Source organism: Parasteatoda tepidariorum, chromosome 7 (assembly GCF_043381705.1).
Source record: "Parasteatoda tepidariorum isolate YZ-2023 chromosome 7, CAS_Ptep_4.0, whole genome shotgun sequence".
NCBI classification, from domain to species: Eukaryota; Metazoa; Arthropoda; class Arachnida; order Araneae; family Theridiidae; genus Parasteatoda; species Parasteatoda tepidariorum.
The window spans coordinates 66,819,001-66,842,799 of record NC_092210.1 but is presented as its reverse complement, the minus strand read 5'-3'; the positions used below and the strand labels follow the sequence as shown (position 1 = coordinate 66,842,799).

The following is a 23,799-nucleotide window of genomic DNA, read 5'->3' as shown; positions in this document are numbered from 1 at the left end:
TGTTCTACAAAACATAAATTGATGGAAATAGTTAGCACAGACAGCTTCAATTGGTAGAATGTTGAAGGCAGAAGTTCTTTATAGAATAGCCTTAGATTGGCTCCAACTAGCATTTGTCTTTCTCGAGGAATCTAATATAGGTAAATTGTACTTCACATTTGGCAGACTGCGCATTTTACGCTCCAAAGAGCGGACAATCTAACAATCATCTGAAGCAGTTGTTTCTAAATATGCCAAAGTTTTACAAATCATTACCAAAAGCTAGTTTCCAAAATTTAATATTTCATGCCCAGAAAATCAGTGCTATGTTTGCTTAATCTTATGTATGTGAGCAAGAGTTTTCAACTATGAAACTTAGAAAAAATCATTTCAGAAGTAGACTAACAGAAAAGCATTTAGTCTTGTTCCTTAAAATAAGCATATCTCACTTCGAACCTTAATATAAGGAACTTTTAAAGATGAAATCGCAATTTCCTTCATCTCACTAAATATTTAAATTAAAACTTGTATATCGCTTTTTAATTTTTTTAAAATTTTGAAGTTCTTACGTGGCCCACCAAATTTTTTTTTCTTGATTTTTGGCCCCCGACCAAAAAAGTTTGCCAATACCTGATCTAAGTAAGCAAAAAAATTATATATAATTCACTTCTATTTTCATAAACTGATACTTTGTCACTTTTGGTGTAAAATTCAGCTGAACAGGAAAATTTAGAAAATTATTTAACATTGAAAAATATGCTATTGGCATTAATAATAAAAATAAAGATAAATTTTTTTTGGAAAAGCATGTTATAGAGAAAGATGTGTTTAAACTTATTTTAAAGATTTTTGGACCATCTTTAAAATAATGTTTAAAGGTGGCCCATTAAATCATTTTTAAATAATTAACAAGGACCACCTTCAAAATAAATAAAAAAATCATTGCCTATTTTATGGATAATTATTCTTATAGGCTCTACTTCAGATTGAATTTCATTATTTTTAAACTTTCGTGTGATACTTTTAAAAATGCTTATTTACCATAACGTCAGAATATTTAAATTAATGTTTAAATAATGAATGAAAAATAATCATACTACATCGGCAACATATTAAAATGGGAATAAAAATGCTTTGTTAATTTTCCAAAATAACTTATTATAGTGCATATGAAACTATCCTTTTTATGTAGTTAAACAATACTTATTTCAGCCATAAATGATATTGTCAATTACTCACTTTTTGAAGACTCCATAGATGAAGACTGCGAGACCAAGTATGGCTGGAATCCATAGAGATGTCATAAATGTTGAGACCCAGGCGAAATAGAATGCTATCTTCTCTCCAAAATAATCTCTGATTTCGTGGATGGGTTGCCTCCCGCAAAGTCTTCCCCATTTCTTGCTAAGCTCGTACCTTAAATCTAGTTCCGCAGTTCCTTCATCAAGATCTTGGATACGACCTCGAATCTCTTGAAGGCTAATTGGTTCTAAAATTGATGGATCGTGGAGTGCAAACGCATCTTTGAAAGCTCCTACCATCAGTAAAAATTGCAGACCTAAATTGAATTTACAATTGTATCTGCTTTGAAGCTATATACGGGGTGTCTGGGGAAGGACAGACAGATTTCAAAATTAAAAATCTCAAAAATAAAGAGAGACAGAAGAAGGAGACTAAAACGTTATATTTATCGTAAACCTGCAAGAATTTTACGTAGAAAGTTTTGAAATTTAGTTACAAAAATTGCCAGCAGCTGGCGATTCAAACCATTGATAATCAGAACGATCAGTTCTAGTGTAAAAACGTGAAAGGAGGTTGTCTTTCCAGATTAAGAGGTTTTAATCTTGTATTCTAAAAAGACAACGTTTGTTTCTGATACTATAATACCACAGGTTAGATTACAGTCCTAGGTTATATGTATTCTTTTGAAGTGCTCGTTAAAGAGAGAACATTGCCATCTTTTTGCAACTTTTGTTAATAAATTTCAATATATCTGCATAAACATGTTATATATCATTGGTTCCTTTCTCTCTCGCCTTCAGTTTCTGATATTTTCAAATTTGAAATCAATCAGTCCTCCACTTAATGTTTTTTCATACTGTTTAACATTTTGTAGAAATATTTTTATAACCAATAAATGATAATACTTGCCATTTTATCAATGTGTGTTCGGCTTTTTATCAAGTAGATGCATTAATTACGTTTTTAGGTACTTTGGGGTTATCAAACCGACCTGCTCGCAAAAATTCGCATATCCTTTGACTCCATCATAATGAAAAGCAATTTGCAAAATAAACATTCTAACGCATTAAATTCATCAAATAATAATAATATTAAAATAATAATAGCAAAAAAAATATATAAGTGTAAAATTACGCAATAAAAAAGTGTAATAAAAAGAATAAAAAAAAGTGAAAATTTCTATTTTTTTAGAATTACACACTGAATTATTCCTTAATCTAACCATTTATATTAATCATATGGACGGCCAAAAATCCTTGATGGCTTTTAAAGAGCAAGCAAACAAGTCATTATCCTTGTGCAGTCGCCGTCACATAAATTCCTTTCATCTCGTTCATCGTACCGCCATTTCTTATCAGTTTTGATATACAGTGTCACATCGTGGCCATTCACGCGCATTTTCTTAAACGAAATGATTCCATACTTTTGAAAATATGCCACTGCCCTCCCTTCGGTGCTAGGAAAATCCTAAATTCATTTTGCAGCGGAGTAAAAAAAAAAAAAATGCATATTACAACACGCTTAAGAAAACAAACTTGCATAGTCAAGAATTACACTGCGCACTGTAAATATGTTAAAATTTGCGGTGATTGGAGCAGAAGAATATCTGGTTTGGCAAAAATGGTCCACCAGATAGTCCCAAAGTACCCGTTTTTAAATCTACTTTTAATTTAATAAAAATTGAATATTTGATCATTAAGATTGATTGTTAGTAATCACCACTGAATTTAATTCAAGAAAAACACCAAAATATAGCAAAAACATAAACGACGTATACCTCCGATAACAATGGATTCTCTATAAATAATCACTTCAATATAGAAGACAAATCAAATTTGTCAATTATGTCTCTTAAATAACTCTATCATTTTATTTTAAAAAGAATTTGATTTGATTTTTAAATTAGCCAACGAATGGAAGTTTTGCATGTCTTAAGGCCATTCAAAAGCATATCAAATATATAATTGATGCCATTAATACGAAACATGGATGCAGAAAAATATGGAATTTTGAAGTGATGTGATTTGCAAAAATAACTTTTGGGAGAATATACTGATAAAAATGCATGAATACATTATGCCATTTATGTTTACTTAAGAGAAAACCATAAGACATCTCTTAAATATTATATTGGAAAGATGTGCCATTCAAGGAGTTTTCATAACAGACTATTCGATTGTGGCTTTAAAATGCTCTAATCTTTCCAATTTTATTTTAAAGAAGTAGACTATTTGTGACATAAGACGTCTCTTAAATATTACATTGGAAATATGTGCCATTCAGGGAGTTTTCTTAACACACTATTAGATTGTGCCTTTAAAATGCTCTTATCTTTCCAATTTTATTTTAAAGAAGTAGACTATTCGTGACGTTTTTTTATTTAAAAAGAGAAATTAAATACTGCCTACTTGCACTCTCGTTAAAAAAAAAAATATTTGAGTGATGACATTATAGGCATGTTTCCTAGCTTTTAAAATTTCATTAATTTTATAAATTTATTTTCTTTAATCATTCTTAATTCAATTTTAGTTAAATAAAACAAATTATTTACTTTTTATTACATTTTATGAAAAGAAAATATAAATATTTTATTCTCTTCTTAACAATCAATAATAGCCAACTTTTTAATTCAATACAAATGAATAGCTCAATTATTCACAGTCGCGACTAAATCAAACATCAAAATCTATTTTTAATTCTCCGTTCCTTAAACTGCTTTATTTCTCTAACCACAATAATGTTTTAGTTGCAGGGTTATATTAATTTCTCACGGTCTTTTTGGTGATAAAAATGTAGCCAAATTATTTATATATTAACACGAGGTTGACTGAATTGGCTTTCCCTTTGGCAGTATCCTTTTTCTATAATGCGCCAAAAATGGATCTGTCATTCATATACTACGAAGAGTTAATTAAATACCACTTTTAATATGGCTTTTGACTAGGCTGATTATGGAGATTTATTTCTTATGGCCTGTCCTTATTGATAAAAACGTCATTTAGATAAAATATTCGTATAATTTTGTTTCAACTACGACTGAATAAAAGTTTTATTGTGATTATGATTCTGTTCTCATCATCAACTGTCAGTTCATTGATTTTGTTTTCATTATCATCTTCAATTAGTCATCTACACTACACCAACCACACCAAATTGCCATTATAATGTGTTCATTACAATACATCAAATTTGAACAAATTACCTTATTTCATGGTTCTCTATATAATGATTGACCTCGTACTGCTTTTAAATTTTGGAAAAAATTAAAATTAATTTTTTGTAGAATACGTATTTGATCGGTAACGAATTATCTTTTTTGTATTTTATGGCGCTTTTGATTTTATTTTGTATTTTACTGTGCTCTCTTTGTTTTTCTGTTTTATTTACAGCAGAATTCTTTATTATCTTCTTTATTTATTACTTTAGTTATTACTTAGTTATTTAATTGGATAGTTTTGCACTTTTTAGTTTCTCTTAAACACAAGAAGCAACATCGATTTTGATTTTTTAATAAAATAATAATAATTAAAAAATTGAATTAATTCAATGAACTTTTATAGAAAGAGTGGATGACAAAATAGATAATTAATCTTACCTATCTTATCGGGCAATTCCCCATTTTCTTTGTACCTGGATATATTTATTGAAGTCAATATACTGTGTACCTGAAAGTAATAATAAATAAAAAAAATTTTTAATAAAAGAAGCAAAATTTTTTTTATTACAAATCTGATGATGTGAGTCATATCAATGTAAATATTAGGAAATAAATTAAAAATATCTGATACGTTTAATTTTGTCCAATATTTTTTTTGAAACCCTGCATTTTAATTTTATGAAATTCATAAAATTTCTTGTCAAACTTTCTTAATAATTTAGAGGAAACTGTAAATTAAGCATTAAACATAGAGTCAGGCTATTTTTTTTGACAATCGAATCTTTATGGATTATTTAGCACATATATTAATCTGGTTGACAAAAGTAATTACTAATTGGAATATTTATCAATTATTAATCTTTAATTAATTTTAATCTCTAGTATTTTTCGTTTTTTTCTTAAAAGTGAACATACACGTAATTTGCACCTAACTGAAGCAAATTTGATTTTAAAGTTTTTTTTTTAAATCTTATGTAGATTGATAAAAGTTTTGTAGCAACATATAACCAGCTCTAACACTACTTTTAACTTGATCCTGTTTCGAGATCAAGATTAAATTCGGAAGCAATACTCATGACTAGTTATTCTAAAAAAATGTTACGAGATATTAGATTAAAAAAAATTACGATTAAAAATATTTTTAAAGATATTAAATGCACACATTTTACTTTAACTGAATATTTTTTTCCATTTTAGAATTGATTCACCATTAATGAATGTCATTTGTTATAAATGATTAAAAAGTAATTACAAATTTCCATTCATTCAAAAATATCAATTTTGATTCATAAGTAACTGTATGTATTTCCATCCAGATGAAATCCATCCGAAGATTATGATTGATGTGTATAATAATTTTTTTCTATTTATTAACATGTTTTGTGTTTATGAATAATATTTATTAATTAATTCGTTTAAATGTTATTTGTTATGATATCATTAGTAAATTTTATTTTTAATAGAACTTACTTTATAGAAAAAAAATTAAAGTTTTATAAAAATTGAAATTCTTACGATAAAAATTTTTTGTATTATTTTCACTATTGAAATTAGTAAATTTTTTTTATGAAACTTAGAGGTTCCACTCAGCAACCTCTGGGGATGTTTTGCTAATAGTATGTTCATCATATAGAAAAATATGACTACATTTGAAAAATACACTACTAAACTTGAAAAAAAAATTTAATTCTGGTGCGGCACAATAAAAAGTAATAAATGAGAATAAATTTGACTTTGTAACAATATATAACGGAAACCTTATACCATGCTCAAATTGGAAAAAGTTTTTATCTCTTGTGAGCAATTCGTATTTTTAAAAGTTTCGATATAAATGCTAAGATCTGGCAGCATCTTATCTCTCAATCTCATATTTATTTATTAAATTTATTCATTTTCTTAGTTATTTTTGACATCAAGCCAAGTTCGAGTTAATTAAATAAAGAAATTTTTCTACAATAATAAATAATCATTATTTAAAGCAAAAAAAGAAAAACCGGATAAAAGAAGCAAATAAAATTGTAGCACTTTGGAAAGAAAAAGTTGCATTAAGTTTATAAATAAAAACTACTATTCAGCACATTTCCAACTCTGTATTGTAATTATGCAGACAACAGAATGATTCTCATGTTATTTTTCTACTTCAAATTTAACAGTTTTTTACGCCTTGATTTCTGTTTTGTTACATCTCGAACATATCGAATGTTAAATTTCTTTTATTCCATCGTACTTCTTGTAAACATTTCTACACACTTTCGTGCTTAAAAGTTTCTAAATTTTACGAATTTTATACAATGAAACAAAATGTTACAAAAAAAAGCGTAAAAAAATTAGCCCAAAAATCATATATAAATTCAACATATTTCAAATGCATGGAAATTTTGAAAAAAAAAATTGTTTAAGTGCATAAATAAAAATGGCCTAATCAGCACATCAAAATTTAATTCTGTAGACTGGCAGAGCTCCCCGCATTGTATTTTTACTACAAGTTTAACAGTTAATAATTTCGATTAATTATGAAATGTTAAATTTTTTACTCCATCGTAATTGCTCTACATTTTTTACTCATCTTCGCAATTTCAGGTTTCCAAATCTTATAGTTTTGAGGCAGCAAAATCAAATGTGATGCGAAGTTAAAAAACCTAAAAACAGCCACGACATATACGACATTTTAATACGGAGTGAGAATTAACAATTCTTATAACCGGGCAATAAAGATACTTTGTGACTTGCAAGTACATTATGCTGTGCACATAAAAACCATTATTATATATTTATTCTTCTAAAAACGTATGAAAAAACAACCAAAAAAAAAACATTTGAACTTATACTATAAGTTTGCAATGTCTAGTAAAAAGGTTAACATGTTTCATCACATTGTGAATGTAGAAAATTATATTGGAAAAAAGTATGCAAAACTAAAAGAACTAAATAGAAATAAAAAAACTGCGATAAAAGGGAACTAGTATTGCTGCGGAAACTTTTCATTTGTAATCTAATCTTTCTGAGAAAGCAGTGCGTTCCGTTTTAATTCATTTAATGATTGAAAGAAAGCTTCGGTGTTGATTGAAATAGAAACAAACGTTACTGCAGTTAAATGGAAGTTTCCGTGTCCTTTTACAGTTTTATGTTACAAGTATCTATTAAAAATATCTATGCAACACAAACATCTATGTTACAAATATCTATTAATGCAAATTTCTGTTGTACATGAAGTAAAAACAATGAATGGTAAAGATATAAAAGCGTGAATGAAGTAAGTAAATTAAAAATATATGAAAAATAATAAGTATAATGGAATAAATACGATGAATAAAAACAAAATAAATAAATAAAAAAATTAAGAAAGAATAAATAAAACGAAATAAACAAATATGTAAATTAAAATAAATAAATCACTAAATAATTAAACGTGGCTGACACACAAATTATAAACTTGCCCTTTCAAATTGCAAACCGATTTGTCGATTCACTGTTTCACCGAATATTGAGGAAAAAAAAGCTTGTATTTCCATAAGGTTACTTACGAAAATGAAAAGGAATTATAAAAGTTTTTCCTTACTATTTGATATAAGCCTAAATAATTCAATTCTTTTACACTTGAAGATTTATTTACAAATTTTGTTTGTTCAATTTTTTATATACATACATATTTTTTGAGGTCCCAATCTCGAGCTATTAAGATTTAGTCCTAGAACGTGAAGATCCGATCATTAAATCAAAAGTTATTCAGGGTGGTCCTTTTTTAATTTTTTTTTTATTTTGCGCATTGTACATCACTGATGTTATCTTTCAAATTATTAAAACCAAACGCTCATGCAATTTAATTTGTAATAATGCCTTCTGATAAACCAATGAGAAAAATTTGTTTTTCAAACGTTCTTCCCGAACAGACTAATTGTAATTTTAGAACGAGTCTTAGGATCAGGGACTAAAATTGCCCCTTGCACACGTTGTCTAACTTTCAGTTCAAACAACAAACACAAACTGTTCTGGAGATTATGAAGGCGGCAGTCGCACATGCACATTCTTCCTTTTATTTTTATAGATACTATTTCGAATATTATTCCCATGATTGTCACAAATTCAAATTTTAACTCTTATCCAGTCAACGATATGTTAGTCATAAAAATATCTCAATTTATGACACTGTTATCAGTGAACACTATTAATTTTTATACCTATATTCCATGGAAAAATATCATTCAATCACGTTACGTTCTTTTCACATACCGCGAAAGTTCTCAAGGGAAGAATAACTCAAATTTTCACATATTGCAACCGTCATTATTTCAATTTCATTGTATCAAATGAACTTGATAAACCATCGAGGCGGAAAAAGTTTAAAAATATTTCCTCGTTTTTTTTACGTACTTTCTCTTCATACAGAAAAATGGTGTTTGGATAAAAAAATAAAAATAAAAAAAGAACTCCCATATTTTTTGTGGACATCTTGTCATAGGCATTTGATGATTTCCACGTTCGCGATCTCCAATTCTTGAACGCATCGTTGATCGCGTGAGACGGATGGTAGGTTATGGATGAAATCCCTGAGGACGAATGACCTTAACTCAGTGCGTTTAGTTTATTTCTATTCTCTTTTATTTTTGTATATGTAAACAAACGTATGACTCATCATTTTGGAGTGAAAGCTTTTAAAATATTCAAACAATTGTGACGACTTTGCTGCTGGCAGGTTTTAATGAGTCAAAACTACCATAATTTATATTTTCGTCTCTTGTTCTTCAAATAGCAATATTTATTTTAGAATTAATAAAATTTTTATTTTTGTTTTAATAAAATTAACACTGATATTTACTGTAATATGTGATTGTGCCAGAACTATTAAACTAATTTCATTTGCTATCATTGTTATCCTTTTAAGAAAGCATCTCTTATTTAGGTAAAGGTTATTTTAAAAGACAAAATAATAAAATGAACAAGTTTTTTTTAAATTTGCTTTTTATAAGCTATATTTTTACCCTAATATCTTAATATAACACCAAAAGTATTTAATTAATCATCAATTTAGTACTTGTTTCTTTAAATGTTAGATATTAGTTTGTATATTAGAAATAGAGTTCGATCTAAATATATATATTTCCGATTCAGCAACTGTAGAATTTTTCTTCGTTCCTTTTATTGATGTTAAAGTTAAATCTATAAAAGATGAAATATTTGGATCTATAATTTTGGATATAAATGACGAATTGTATTATTTTATAAAATGGGCTTACCAATAAGCATCTAATCGAAGACCAAAGAACAGAATCTGTTTTATTGTTTCTGAATAATTCTAAGCAATCTCTCTGAAATGGAGCAGAAACTTGTGACTCTGAAATTAAAATAACAGCGAATCAATAATGTTTTACAATTATTTTATGTAATGAAATATTTTACCCAACTAATAATAATAATCAAAAAACACCTTTTTTTAAATTTTTTAACTGCATTTTAGTTGAGGACTTAAAAGCGATTGTTTGGAAGATTAATAAGTCTGTACAGAAAATAGTTTCTCAAAGTAATTTAATACACTTTGTATCGTTGAGCAAAGCAACCGCTTATTATGAAACATATTTTGACCTAGTTCAACATATTTAAAATTCAGAGGTAACACCATTCGATAACTTTAATCTATCATTGATTTTATAAACTGGAGTTCTTTTAACAACATTTTTTCTTACCTAAACGACATTGGTATCCATGCATCTATCTAGTTTTTAACCCACAACATATATATATATAATAGGTTTGATATAGCTACAACTGACTCTTTGGCCAATTACTCAAACCAAACTATTTATCTCTTATCCGAATATGTTTTTTCATAGTTATAATGGTGATATTTTATGACTGAAAATTTTAACTTGCTCTAAGCCTATCACTCATGCTTGTTACTTTTGAAACTTTAAATTTCATGTTTGCATTTTGTTAACTTTTTTTATTCCCTTCGTCTGTGTTTTTTAATTTTTTATTATAATAAATTAACTCAATTCTGAAGTTATTTACATAGAGATCCAAAAGTGTCTCGTTCATGTTTCATGTTTCATGTTTGCATTTTGTTAACTTTTTTTATTCCCTTCGTCTGTGTTTTTTAATTTTTTATCATAATAAATTAACTCAATTCTGAAGTTATTTACATAGAGATCCAAAAGTGTCTCGTTCACTTTATTTCTTATGTTTGTTTGTTTTTTGCCTTTATTCATTGTTTTGTATTGAATCATTTTTAAATAAATTAAAAAAATGTTTTTTAAATCATCTGACGGTTTCATAAAGTTTTGAAACATTTATCTATTCTGTATTTACTCAATTACCGATACATAATGTTACTTCGGAATTTGTGCATCTATAATTAAATATATAAATATTTTAATATAAAACAATAATAAACCTCAAGATTAATTTTTTTAAAGAAAAGATAGGTCTAAGTTAATGAAATCGAAAAAAAATCTAAACATTTTACGACATTAGTAAAAATATCAACATTAATTAGAAATAGAATGTTTCAAAGCTTAAATATAAGTGTGTAAACAATGACAGTACATAAAACAATTCTAGTTAAAAAAAATAATTTTATGGTGTTTGATCTGATATTTAGGTTGATAATGTTTAATTTTGAGGTTGAAACACTACGTAAAACAGTTCTAGTTAAAAAATATAATATTATGGTGTTTGAACTGATATTTAGGTTGATAATGTTTAATTTTGAGGGTGAAACACTATGTAAAACAATTTTAGTTAAAAAAATGTATTTGAACAGACATTGAGGTTAATAATTGATTTTGAAGGGCAAACACTATATGAAACAAAACAATTTTAATTATTAAAAAATATTGCTTTTGAACTTATATTGAGGTATATTGATACTTCTGATTTTAACAGTAAACTATGGATATGCATTTTACATTTGGTTAACTCTTTGGTAGTTTGATTTAATAAAAAATGTTACGTTAAATTTACTTGCAATGATTGAAAACAATAAGCCTTATTTTCCTTTGCCTAAGGATGCAACAAAAACTTATATTTGTTACCTGTTTTCTTTCCTCCATACATTTTTCTTAATTTTATTTCTATAGCAGCTTCTTGTTCTTCATCAGGATTATTCAGAACTAACTATAAAAAAAAATATAAATACTTCATTAATATTTTAGCAGGCAGTTAAAGTTGTAAAAAAATATGAACAGTAAAAAGCCCTTCAATAATACATAATAAATGATGTCTAGAGAAATAACATTTGCTTGATAATAGTCACGCACTAAAGTAAAAAAGAAAAATGGGTTTGGAATATATTTTATTCAACAAAATATATTATTCAACTTTTTATATATACATAAAAAAACATAAAAAGTCCATTATTACTATTGATAATGAAGTTTCAAGTAGAAATGTATTGATAATGAAGCTTCAGGTAGTTTTTTTACTTGTTGCATTGATCTTATATTAAAAAGTAGTTTAACTAAAACTTCAAAATGTTTGTTATGCTTGAAAGAAAATTGCTATATTTATTTTATTAAAAAAAAATTACTATGTATAGTAAAGATTTCTTATTAAATAATAGCGAAAAAAAAGTTACTTTTTTTAAAGAAAATATTAAGGTTTTTAAAAAAAATATAGGGCGTCAAATTGCCATGACAGCATACAGTTAGAAAAAGTAAAAAGTTCTATTCAAATCAGTTTCAAGATGAGCAGCGTACTCAGCGAAGATCATATGGCTAAAATGTATGATATGAACCATATAGATATTTTTAATGCACTATTATAGAGAAATTTTTGTAGTCAGAAGCAATACAATTTGTAATATTTTTTGAAATTTTGATTTGAGGGATATTTTTTTTAATATAAGGACAATGATGATATCTGGTTAACTACAGTTTTCAATTTTGAATTTCTTCCCTTTTTCTCTCTCAGATATACTACAGAATGCAACTTTTACTTTACATTTGCTACTTAGATAATGAAAGACAGAATAAAACGCCAGTTTTAGGATAACGTTCAATAATTTTCTTTTGTTCATATTGGTTTGGAAACAAGAAAAATAATACTTTTCGTAATAAAAAAATTATTTTCTAATTGACCATATTGAAAGTGATTTTTCTATCGAATCCAATTTAGACGAAGATGATCTATCGTCAACGATATAAAACTTGTTTAATTTTACAGATTTTTTTCTACCCTCTTGTTATGTTTAAATTATTAGAATAAAAGTTTTTTGAAATTCGCTGTAAACAATGCACTTTTTTAGATAAATATAAAATACAGTAGAACTAAGAAACGTTTCTAAATTTTCAAATTTCGATATTTGATTCTCCGATAATTAATGAACCGGATATTATAAAAGATAAAATTAACCAACATCTTTAATCGGTTAACAAGAAGATACTTTTCTACTTCATTGTTTCGCTTAATTAATCAAGAAACTACAAACCAAGTTTTTTAAGAACTGATTAAAGTTACTTTAATTACGGTGCCATAAAACTTATATTGGAACAACGTTGAAGCTTTTATTTTTATTACCATTTCAAGAAACATTTGAATTTTGATACGCAAGCTTAAACAGGATGCGTAGTGCTTTTAAAAAGTGCTTAAAGGTGCTTATTTTTGTTTTTGAAAGCCCTTAAAGGTGCTTTTTTTAGTGGGTGTTTTTAAAAAGTGCTTAATTTTCCCTTTTCCAAAATGANGTTCAATAATTTTCTTTTGTTCATATTGGTTTGGAAACAAGAAAAATAATACTTTTCGCAATAAAAAAATTATTTTCTAATTGACCATATTGAAAGTGATTTTTCAATCGAATCCAATTTAGATGAAGATCACCTATTGTCAACGCTAAAAAACTTGTTTAATTTTACAGATTTTTTCTACCCTCTTCTTGTGTTTAAACTATTAGAATAATTTTTTTTTGAAATTCGTAGTAAACAATGCACTTTTTTAGATAAATATAAAATACAATATAGCTGAGAAATGTTTTAAAATTTTCAAATTTCGATATTTGACTCTCCGATAATTCCCGAACCGGATATTACAAAGACTTATAAAAGACTCCAACATCTTTCATCGGTTAACTAGAAGATACTTTTCTATTTCACTGTTTCGCTTAAGTTATCAATAAAGCTGTTCGCTTAAGTTATCAATACAAACCGAGTTCTTTAAAAACTGTTCAAAGTTACTCTAATTACAGTGACATAAAATTTATATTAGAACATCGTTGAAGCTTTTTTTTTTTTACCGTTTCTAGAAACATTTTAATTTCGATACGCAAGCTTAAACAGGATGCGTAGTGTTTTTAAAAAGTGCTTATTATTGATTTTCGCTTTTTAAAAGCCCTTAAAGGTGTTTTTTTTATTGGGTGTTTTTAAAAAGTGCGTAATTTTCCCTTTTCCAAAATGATATCTGTCCCTTACCATCTTGATTTTTGCTACAAATTATGCAGAAAGTCACTGTTCTATACAACGTTTTCACAATTAATTCAACCCCAATCTACTTCGGTGTATCGTCAGTCCGTAGCGTATGAAAACGCCATTCGATTTACATGATTCAAAAATTTTGACAATTGTCAAAAACAATGCCGAAAGGTGTTTTTTTCTCTCTTTTTTGTCATGACGGTTAAAACTAGGTAAAACCGTCAATTGTCAAAAACTTTCCAATCCTGCCTAATTGTGATTTTTTTAAAGTGCTTAAAAATATTATTTAAGTGCTTGAAAGGTGCTTATTTTTTGTTGAATTAATTTGGCTACGCACCCTGTTAAAGCTACTTTGTAATCTTTTCGGGATTAAAAATATTTAATAATCTACTTTTAATATAACACAGCATTTGTGGCTTATTTATAGCTTAAATATTTAAAAGAATTGACATCACAATGTCAATCGAATGTAAGAGACGGTTCAAATAAGGGCTTCATTTATGTGTTGTAAATTTAAAACGCCATTGCGTGATATAAATAGTTCCCAAATTTATTACACTATCATTGCTTAAACATAGAATCGTATTATGATAAGGAAGAAAGCTGTTGCTCTGATGTTTGGAATTTATGGTATCGCAACCTAAGCCTTATATTTTTTAAAGGAACTACGAAGATTAGGAAGCTTAATTAAAAATTAAGAAAAAAAATGTCACTGGGAAAAAGATTTCGCGCATGAAACTAGCTTTTACTTGTATAATGCAATTTAAAATTTCCCCATAGCTGGAATGATTCTGGAGATAGAATGCTCACCTTCAAATGACGCGACTGGGATTCGAATCCCAGTGCTGATTGGCCGATTCGAATTTTGCTGATTTTGACGCCTGCGGACCATTATGGTACGGAGAAATAATCCCAGTGGTTGTATTACTAGATAGTATTCTTATGCGTCGTATAAGTCTGAACACATGGCTTCTTTTTATTTAAAATTATTATTAACTTTCGGTTATTTTCTTTTTTTCAATTTTGATCAGTTAATCGCTAAACTTGCACCTGCTTTGGCTTTCGTTTTTGCGTTTTACTTTCTTTCCCTCTCATTTAAACAAAAATGTGAAAGTTCTATGGTTCAGGGATGTGTTTGAGTGTAAAGTAAAGTAGAAAGGCCTAGACATGAAAGGGCAACACATACTCTACACGTTTATTGGTTAGTTTGTCCGAAATTTCGAATCCAGTGTTATTTCAATTGCATTAAATTACCTCCCACAGATAAATGTTTCTTGCAATATTTATATTTATTTTACTTTTGTCCAAATGGACTCCTAAATATGTTTGTTTTGGGTACATAATATGATGGAATGAATAAAACTTCACAAAAATTTCGGTTTTTTGATAACGTACAAAAAAATATTTTAGCATTTTTTTCTAGCCAATGTTTGGTTCAAAACTGAAGGAAGAAAATTTATGATCAAAGTCTATTAGAATATTACACTGAAGAACTGAATTTTGCATTCCTTTAATGAAAAATCATAAAACATAAATTAAAGTTACGGTGTAATTTGATGTAGTGTATAAGTACAATTTTTACCTACCCCTAAGAGTGGTAACTCCAGTCTCATAACTTCTGCTTCTTTGTACAGTCTATCTAGGGAGCTCGATATTCGGACAAATATGTGTTTTCCGACTCTTTCTTCATCTGCTAATAGTCCTTCTTTTCGCAATCCCACCAGAAATCTGCGTCGTAAGTTGTCTTTTTTAGCGTCAGTACTATCAACTTTTTCCTTCTCATCTCTGCTGTAATCAGGATCTTCATAAACGAGCACGTAATTGGAATATTCTGTCATATCTTGTTATACTTAAAACTATGAATCTCCTGAAAAAAATATTTTATGAATGATATCAACTAGAACATTTTACTCGAAAAAAATACTTGACTTCCTTACTGGGTTCTATGATTTTAAAGTCTTTAAAAAATTTAAAATTTCTTCCCAGCGCAAATCATACGACATGTGTCTGCAGTATAATATTTATATTGTATTTGTGCGTTTTATATGTATAAGCCTATCAAAAAAGAATTGTAGAAGTAAGTGTTGAGAATATAAAAGCGATTAATACAAATCATACAGTGTAAAAAATTCCGTATCAAATTACATTACAAATTACCGGCACTTTGTGTTTATCAATCCGTAAAATCAAATTTACCGTCAAATCCATTTTATCGTGAAATATTATACTGTAATTTTCAGAGTAATGTTCATTTAATTAGACTGATGCAGTGATGTTACGGTAATTATTACTGTAAAAATTACGGTATGTCCGATTGTTTGTTTCGCAATATGTTCCGGTTAAAATGAGTTTTATGGTAAAAAGTACCAGCACCCTGATGCTGGTACTTTTTACAGTAATTTGATCCAGAATTTTCTTCAGTGTGTTTAAGATTATATCGAATTCTTTTATTTTAATAAATAAAAGAAAAATATTTTAATAAATGCAAGTTTTATCTCAGTAAATAATGCAAATAGAATTAAAGACAACATATGAATTTCAAGATATTATCATTCACATTATCAAAAGTATTGAGTATTCATTTAGTATGTTGGGTGAGCTTGTTGCTCAGTCAATTACTTTTCAAACCATGGAATACAACTGAATGTAGCTATTCGCACTTCTATTTTAATACCTGCTGTTTAGAATAGTAGCAGCTGAAAACTCATTTTTGCATACATTAGAAAATTAGGACAGTCATATCTTTCTGCTCAAAGCAGAAAAATCATATCTTATAATATTTTATACGCTATCAACTCTACTTTGAAACTTTATTCCTTTCAAGCAGCAGCAAATTACCACGAAAGGATTAGTTTTAGGCTTGAATTTAATACCATCTCGCGGTATCTCTCGTTTTATTCCATGGCACACTTTAGAAAACCCTGGCATAGAAGACAAAAACAAGCTTGTGCAATTCCTGTAATTTTTATTTATTTATTATTATTTTTTCTTCAATTGCCTTAACTCAAAATACTCTGTTATACATAATTATAATTCATTCTAAAAACATTCAATTCGCAACGAAGTTGTAAATGATTATTTAACGAGAAAAATTATTATTAAATTTCATGCTGGGAAGTCATCCCCTCTGCAGAGGATCAAAATTGTAAAAACATGTCTTCGGATCATCCTCAGAGATGTTTCCCAGACCATCGCCAATAGCCCATTTTGCTGCTCTAGTGCGACGTAAATTGATTACCTACCTACGCACCTTAATTGCAAATCGATGAGCCTCATATTTTTTCATGACATTTCATTTCTCTTATTTATTTTATCACAGTGAGGCAATTGCTAATGTATACAAAATACGTTCACATTGTGTTCGTCGACATAATATCGTGACTTTGATTCCAGTTAAGAAAATGAGAGAACTAACTAACTTATTATTCGAACTGTTTTTCTTTGCGTTGCGAAAAATGATACAACGAAAAGTTGCCTTTGTAACAATACAATGATCCAATTCTACCTGACATTGAAAATAAGAACTGAAAATCAGTATGCAAGGGCCAATACAACACAATGACATACGAACCTAATTGCCAGAATTTTGTTTGGATCTTTAGCTTATTTCATTTCCTAGCAGAATCAAGAAAACATCTTAAACAACTTAATATTTTGCTTTTCTACTAATCCAGCATTTAAACTATTAGTGACGATGTTAAAATTTTGGATTAGTAGAAGTCATACGACGAGGTATTTTTAAATATTGCAGAAAATAATCTGTAAACAAAACAAAAACAAAAAACGAAAAGAAAAAGAAGATGAAGAGTTCTGGCAATTTAGTTACTGGAATTTTCGAATTTTTTTTTCTCACGAAATTTTATAACAAATGATTCAAATATGAGATCAACCTTCATTTTTTTTACTTTTATTGTTTGCTCTTTCAAAGAAAGTAAATAAGTAAAAAATAAATTATATTTAAAAATCAAATTGAGCTCTTAGAAAAATATTTTCTTGTATAACTTGTCACGTAATTAATGTAAATAAAAAAGATAATTTTATGAAATTTTTAAAATTTTTTATCTTTTGATAAACAAAAGGTGACTATTTGGAAAGAAAAGATATATATATGATAGAAAGTATCATGAAAAATTTAATTTTCAGTTACAGTGGTAAAATAATTAAAAACATGTTACATAGTTGAGAAGGACATGCTGCATAGAAAAAAATACGCATGCTGTATTCGTGAAGAAATATATCTGCCGTCGTACTATTCTTCTGTTACTTTTTTTTTATTTCATTTAATTAATTTGACGACTTCCGCTTCATTTCATGGTTCAGATCATAAAAAATAACAAGAAATTACGTTTCTTTGGCAAAGTATTTATGAAGCTCTTAATTAGAATTGATTTATTTTGAATTGTTATCTCTGCCGTCATCAAAGTCTGATTTTTGAGAGAAAATATTCATGTCTGCACACTTAAAAGTTGTAATATTTAAAAAATAGCAACGCTCATCATTTTGTATTAAAGTTTATTATTTATCATAGTATTAATTATTTTATATGTTATTATAGTATTTATTATTTTAACATGATTTCCATTCTTTTAAAACCCTTTCGTAGTGTTATAAATTTTCCAATTTCGAATAACTTTCAAATTCAAACATTTCTTATACAGAAAGAAAAATGAAATAGGCTAGGTTTTATAATTAATTAGAATAAAAAATTGAATTATTACAGGGAGGGGAAAAATTTTGCATTGTTTTTAAATCTTCCATTCGTGAAGTTCTGTATATAAGTTCACGGTTTTACACGAAGCAATGTTTTATGTTTCAAATATATATAAAATTCAAAATCCGTATCTTAACTGAAAAAAACCTGGTTGCAAGCTAGATTAGGAGCATTAAAGAATAGTAAGAAATTTAAATAAAAAAAATGGATTGAGTGCTAATAAATAAGAACTCAATTTTGACAAAAAAAAGTCACATTTCCTTGAGACATTCTAGAATTTATAGTTAAAAATTATTTAAGCCCAATATTATTTTCACATCTATACATAAAGTTCTAATATAAAACTAAAACTATGAAGTCGAATTAAATTTCGAATTACATTACTAGGAGGCCCCTCGTAGTAATCTGCTAATTTTACAAACGTATAGTCATTCCCTTATTAATGTTGAGTAAATGAAGATATTGGTTGATTATTTCTAGTTTTTGATTACTTTTTAACATTAAAACAAGTTATTTGTTTTTAAAGTTTAATAAATAAATAAAAGAGAAAAACACAAGGCATTTCACAACGCCAAAAACTTGAAAATAAATAAGTCCAATTAATTAAGTTTTATTTCATAAACGAAATTACATAATTATTAAAATATTTTGTATTTTAAATTTCGCTATTAGAAAATTTAAAGCGATTTGAACTATAATATCGTTCAAATTTGCTGCATTCTTTATATGGTGTTTTTTTTTATAGCCATTCTATCATGCTTCTTAAACTTCATTATGTGTTGCTATAGCACAGCTTGAATGAAAACAGGATTGAATTTAATGCTTGATTGTGATTAAAGTTAATTAGTACCGCATTATACAGATGATACAGATATTGTGTTTTTTCATTGAACTAATTTTATCGAGAGTGTGAAATAAAAGTTATTATTGTGTTGGCAAAAAAATAATTTCATAGTGAGAAATAAAACTAAAATTTTTTCTGCCCAAAAGATAAACCTTAATCAGTTATTTAACTTCTTTTCTGTTCAATGGGCATTTTATAACTTTTCTGGATAACTTCATGATCCTGCTCTCATAAAACGTCTGGTCCTTATAAGTAAAAAATCTCAACCAAGTGCGATTTGAGGTCATCATGATTACTGAAATGATTACAATTTAAAAAGTTTCATAAACTCTGATGGTGAAAGGTAGGGGTATATGGAGGATGCGACATAATTTCCCAAGCAAGTTCCAATAATTTCGTCGTGTGTGAGTCCTCACACAGTCGTGATGGAATACAATTTCTTTGCGATTTTCGATCCGACTTCACACCATCGGATTATCATTTAATTCGAAGTTTATAATACTTTTTAAATGGTAAAAACAATATTAACGATGACCTCAAATCATACTTTGTTGAGATGTTTTGCTAATGATGAGCGCGGGAAATATGAGAGCGGGATCAGTGCGGGATCATGAAGAAACATAAAATATGGCAGAAGATCATAGAACAGAAAGAAGATATTTCGTTGATTAAAGTTTATTTTTTGTGAAGAAAATATTGTGATTTTTTCACCCTACAAAGCCAAAATTGCTTTCTTGCCAACTTAATATTTTCTAATGGCACATTTTGTAGATACTAGTCAAATAGTAATTTTGCGCTAAGTGATAATGCGCTGACAAACAATTTCCTTTACTTAGTCAATCAATCGAGGCATAGTACCATGGTTTCTAACATATTCTATCTTTGTTCACGTCATGTTTGAAACGTATCACACATCAAAGCATTCATCAAATATTTATCCATACAGTTTGTAAAAGCTTTTTTGTTCTTCTTTTGATTAAAAAGAGAACACCAACCTAGAAAATTGAAGTTTGTGAAAGTTATTTCGATTCTGCAATCTGATTTGATTGTGTACTTAGTTTTTGGATTCAGTTCATCTAAATTATTGGATCTAAATCGAAAATAGAGTTTTAATTTAAAAAAAAATTACTTAGTTTTAAAATGAATGAGTCAGGAGGAAAAAGTTAATCATTTCATTCAATATTTTTAAATTAGTACTAAAGCATTTCCGCAACAGCCCGTTGTGGGTCAGGGAGTGTTAGTTACTAGCATCCCTATTCGCTTCAAGCAGAATTTATTGCAATTTTTGGGCAATAGAAATTAATCATTAAATAAAAGATTAATATCTGTTCAACTAGTTAGAGTGTTCAAAATTGCTGAAGTTTAGCAGAGCTTTAGTGCAATTTTCAGTTTAGCAGAGCATTAGTTATAGTGTACTATACACGGAGAAAAAATTCTGGCGAAATTACCGTTCTTCACGATAATGACATTTTTGTTAAAAAGAACAACAACATCATTCTGGTTGATAAAGCCAAAATATATGGTATTAACATTCATTTGCTAATTTTTTCGTTGACACAGAAATAATTAGGCGGAAATTCTGACTTTCAAAATTATAGTTCTTATTTTCACACACATTTAGTAAATACAAAATTTAAAAGTAAATTAAACCGTATACGTGGTTTTCATGCCATGCTTTAAGGTATCATTATAAAACTATCGAATTTTACCACAATCACCAAATTTTATCACATTTTATAAACCATATTTTATTAGTTAATTTTATTAAAATTATAACCAAAGCGCTTCGGTAAAAACTTCAGACTTGTTGGTGTTCCCATAGAGCTAGAGACGCGATAAAATTTATCATATTCTGGTAGTTTTGACCATATTTTTTTTCAGTGTAGCAACTATAGAAAACATAGTTGGATACTAATTTTTATACGTAATGAGTACATTATGATTACATATGAAATTTTAAAATTTCAACTATTTTCAAAATTATAGGTTCTGTGGACACTTTAAAAATTTGTGAAATTTGTTAAAAATTAGCCTTATTTATCAACACATCCATTTCAATAATAGTTATGTGTAAATACAGTCAATTGAAATTCACTAATATGATTTTCAAGCAAAATAAAATAAATTCCTAATTTCCTAATTGGGTAACAATGCTTACAATGAAACTTTTAATATAAATACAACTTAAATTTTATGGTATTGCTTATAATAGGAAATACTTTCAACATTATTGTGTCTTTTCCCTGAAAAATATCTAGATCCCGTTTTACTATTTGTAGTATTGTAGAATGAATTAAATTGCAGTTGCTAATAAAGGACTAATAAAACGTAGCACGTGAAAGCATTTTAAAATTTATAATACAAAGCAAATAAATTTAATTCACAGTCTTTTATTTAAACTATGTTTTGTTTATAAATTAACACTGAAGAGTATTTAAGCTTAAATATTTAGATATTTTGTTCATTATTTGAATAAAAAATAATACTTAAAATTCCTTCCATTCTGAAAACTTTCAAAAATATTTTCTCGTTTGAACTCTCCATGCTTTTACATGAAGTAAGTAAGTAAATAAATGCTGCGCATAATATTCTACTAAAAATAAATTCTACATATGAATCTAAATTTCTTTTAATCATTCCGATTAAATCTGTCATTACGTTTATCGAAAATAAAAATGTTAGAGATATTAATTCTCACCTAACTCAATCATTTTAACACAGTTATCCTAAAGCCGTTCGTATAATTCATCATTCTTCACCTCAGTTAATGTTTACATATCGTAATCTGTTAAATATCTTCACAGTTTATATTTCTTTCGATGAGCAGCTAAAATTATGCACCGGGTATGTTAATAAAGGATAGTTTATGTTCCGGTTTTAAATAAGACTTGTATGTAAACAATTCATACAGAACATCTGCTCAGCCTGGATTTCTCGGTTGGAATAGAAGATTCGGGTGGTGGGGCTGCAGAAGGAATCGATTCTTCATCACCATGGTAACTGAATGGTGGGTTGCATCAGTATGTGACGATTTAACTGGGCCATGTGGTCTCTTTTCATTTGTAGGCCACTTCCGAAAAGTTCTCTTTATTTTGTGGCTTAATTGGCATAAAAACATACACGGCAGCAATTAATAAAACATTTGGAATGTAATTTTATACTTTCGAAATGCAATTAGATGAGTGCTCTTTTGTTTTGCGAGACATTTATATATGATATGACGTAGGAAGAAGATTTTTGTTTACATGCGGTGTTTTTTAAGCACGTATCAAAAATGCAGGAGTAACTTCGAATTTTTTCCTTCTTCTTCAATATTTTAACTTCGGGATATTTCACATCTATCTATCACATTTTTGCGTAAGTTTAACAACCACTTAATTCGGGTAATTTTAAAAATTGCCTCCTTTTCAGTATCAAATGATATAAATCACTGCTAATACTTTTCCCCCAGACGCTATCAACATATGCATTTTTAAATAGCTTACATTTTTTTAAAAATCTATAAATATTTATGAGATTATATCATTATATTTTGATTATATCACATTTGCTAAAGATTATATCACAAAAATAGCCTTTTTGGTTAATTTTAGAGATCGCTAAATTTGGGTAATTTTAAAGTCTGCATAGAGAAAAAAAGTATGTTCAAAATTACCTGAATGTGGAAAAATTACCGTGTTTCTTGCTTTATGGGAACACTAAAAAGTTCGGTTATTTTTACCGATACATTTTGAGATTAGTTTTCGCTATGAATATGGTTTTTAAGGTCTGTGATAAAGTTTGATAAATATGGTAAAATTATAATAAAATAATTTTCGCATTTTACCTAAAAAGGATGGCATAAAATTCATTTACTTGGGTAAATTTATTCTCCAATTTTGTATTTCTTACTAAATGTACGGTAATAAGAATTCTAAATTTGAAAACCAGAATTTCCGCTAAATCGTTACAATATGGACGAAAAAATTACTAAATGAATGCTTTAAATAACGATTTTGATTTTATTACCAGAATCAAATTTTTTTTTTCTATTTTTTTTTCTATTTTTTTTTTTAACCAAAAATGTCATTACTATACAGAATTTCACCAGAATTCTTTGATGCTGTAGCCCATTTTTCGTTACCTATCCCTTTCAAGGGGCTGTAAAAAATTTATTTTCACGTTATCTATATTTAAATTGCAAGGAATTGATGCAGTTTTAATGGGCACCAAATATGCCAATATAATACATTCTAACTATAATAATATATTTAATGCCTATTTAAACCTCACTAATTATCATAATACCAGTAGTGCCTCTTACTAAAATCAATGGAGCATCATTGGCATAAGTAATAGTATGGTGATATTTTACGGTTTCTATTAAACTAATTAGTAACATTTCTCAATTAGTTTTGCTTTATGGTACAAAGAGCTTATATATATATATATATATAAGCTCAAAATAAAGATAAAACAAAGTTCAACGCAG

At 27.7% G+C, this 23,799-nt stretch overlaps 1 protein-coding gene across 1 annotated transcript in view; it reads right to left on the bottom strand.

The window, feature by feature from the left end:
* The window catches only part of LOC107445504 (anoctamin-7), a 54,573-nt gene extending 32,260 nt beyond the window's left edge, over positions 1-22,313 (bottom strand). Inside the window, exons 1-6 of the mRNA XM_043045771.2 lie at positions 22,027-22,313; positions 15,360-15,640; positions 11,407-11,488; positions 9,613-9,710; positions 4,817-4,886; positions 1,219-1,537 (exon numbers count right to left, since the gene is read on the bottom strand). Of these exons, the coding sequence (XP_042901705.1) occupies positions 1,219-1,537; positions 4,817-4,886; positions 9,613-9,710; positions 11,407-11,488; positions 15,360-15,611 (821 nt within the window). The 5' untranslated portion in view covers positions 15,612-15,640; positions 22,027-22,313. The remainder of the gene's footprint in view (positions 1-1,218; positions 1,538-4,816; positions 4,887-9,612; positions 9,711-11,406; positions 11,489-15,359; positions 15,641-22,026) is intronic.
* Positions 22,314-23,799: the final 1,486 nt, after the last annotated feature.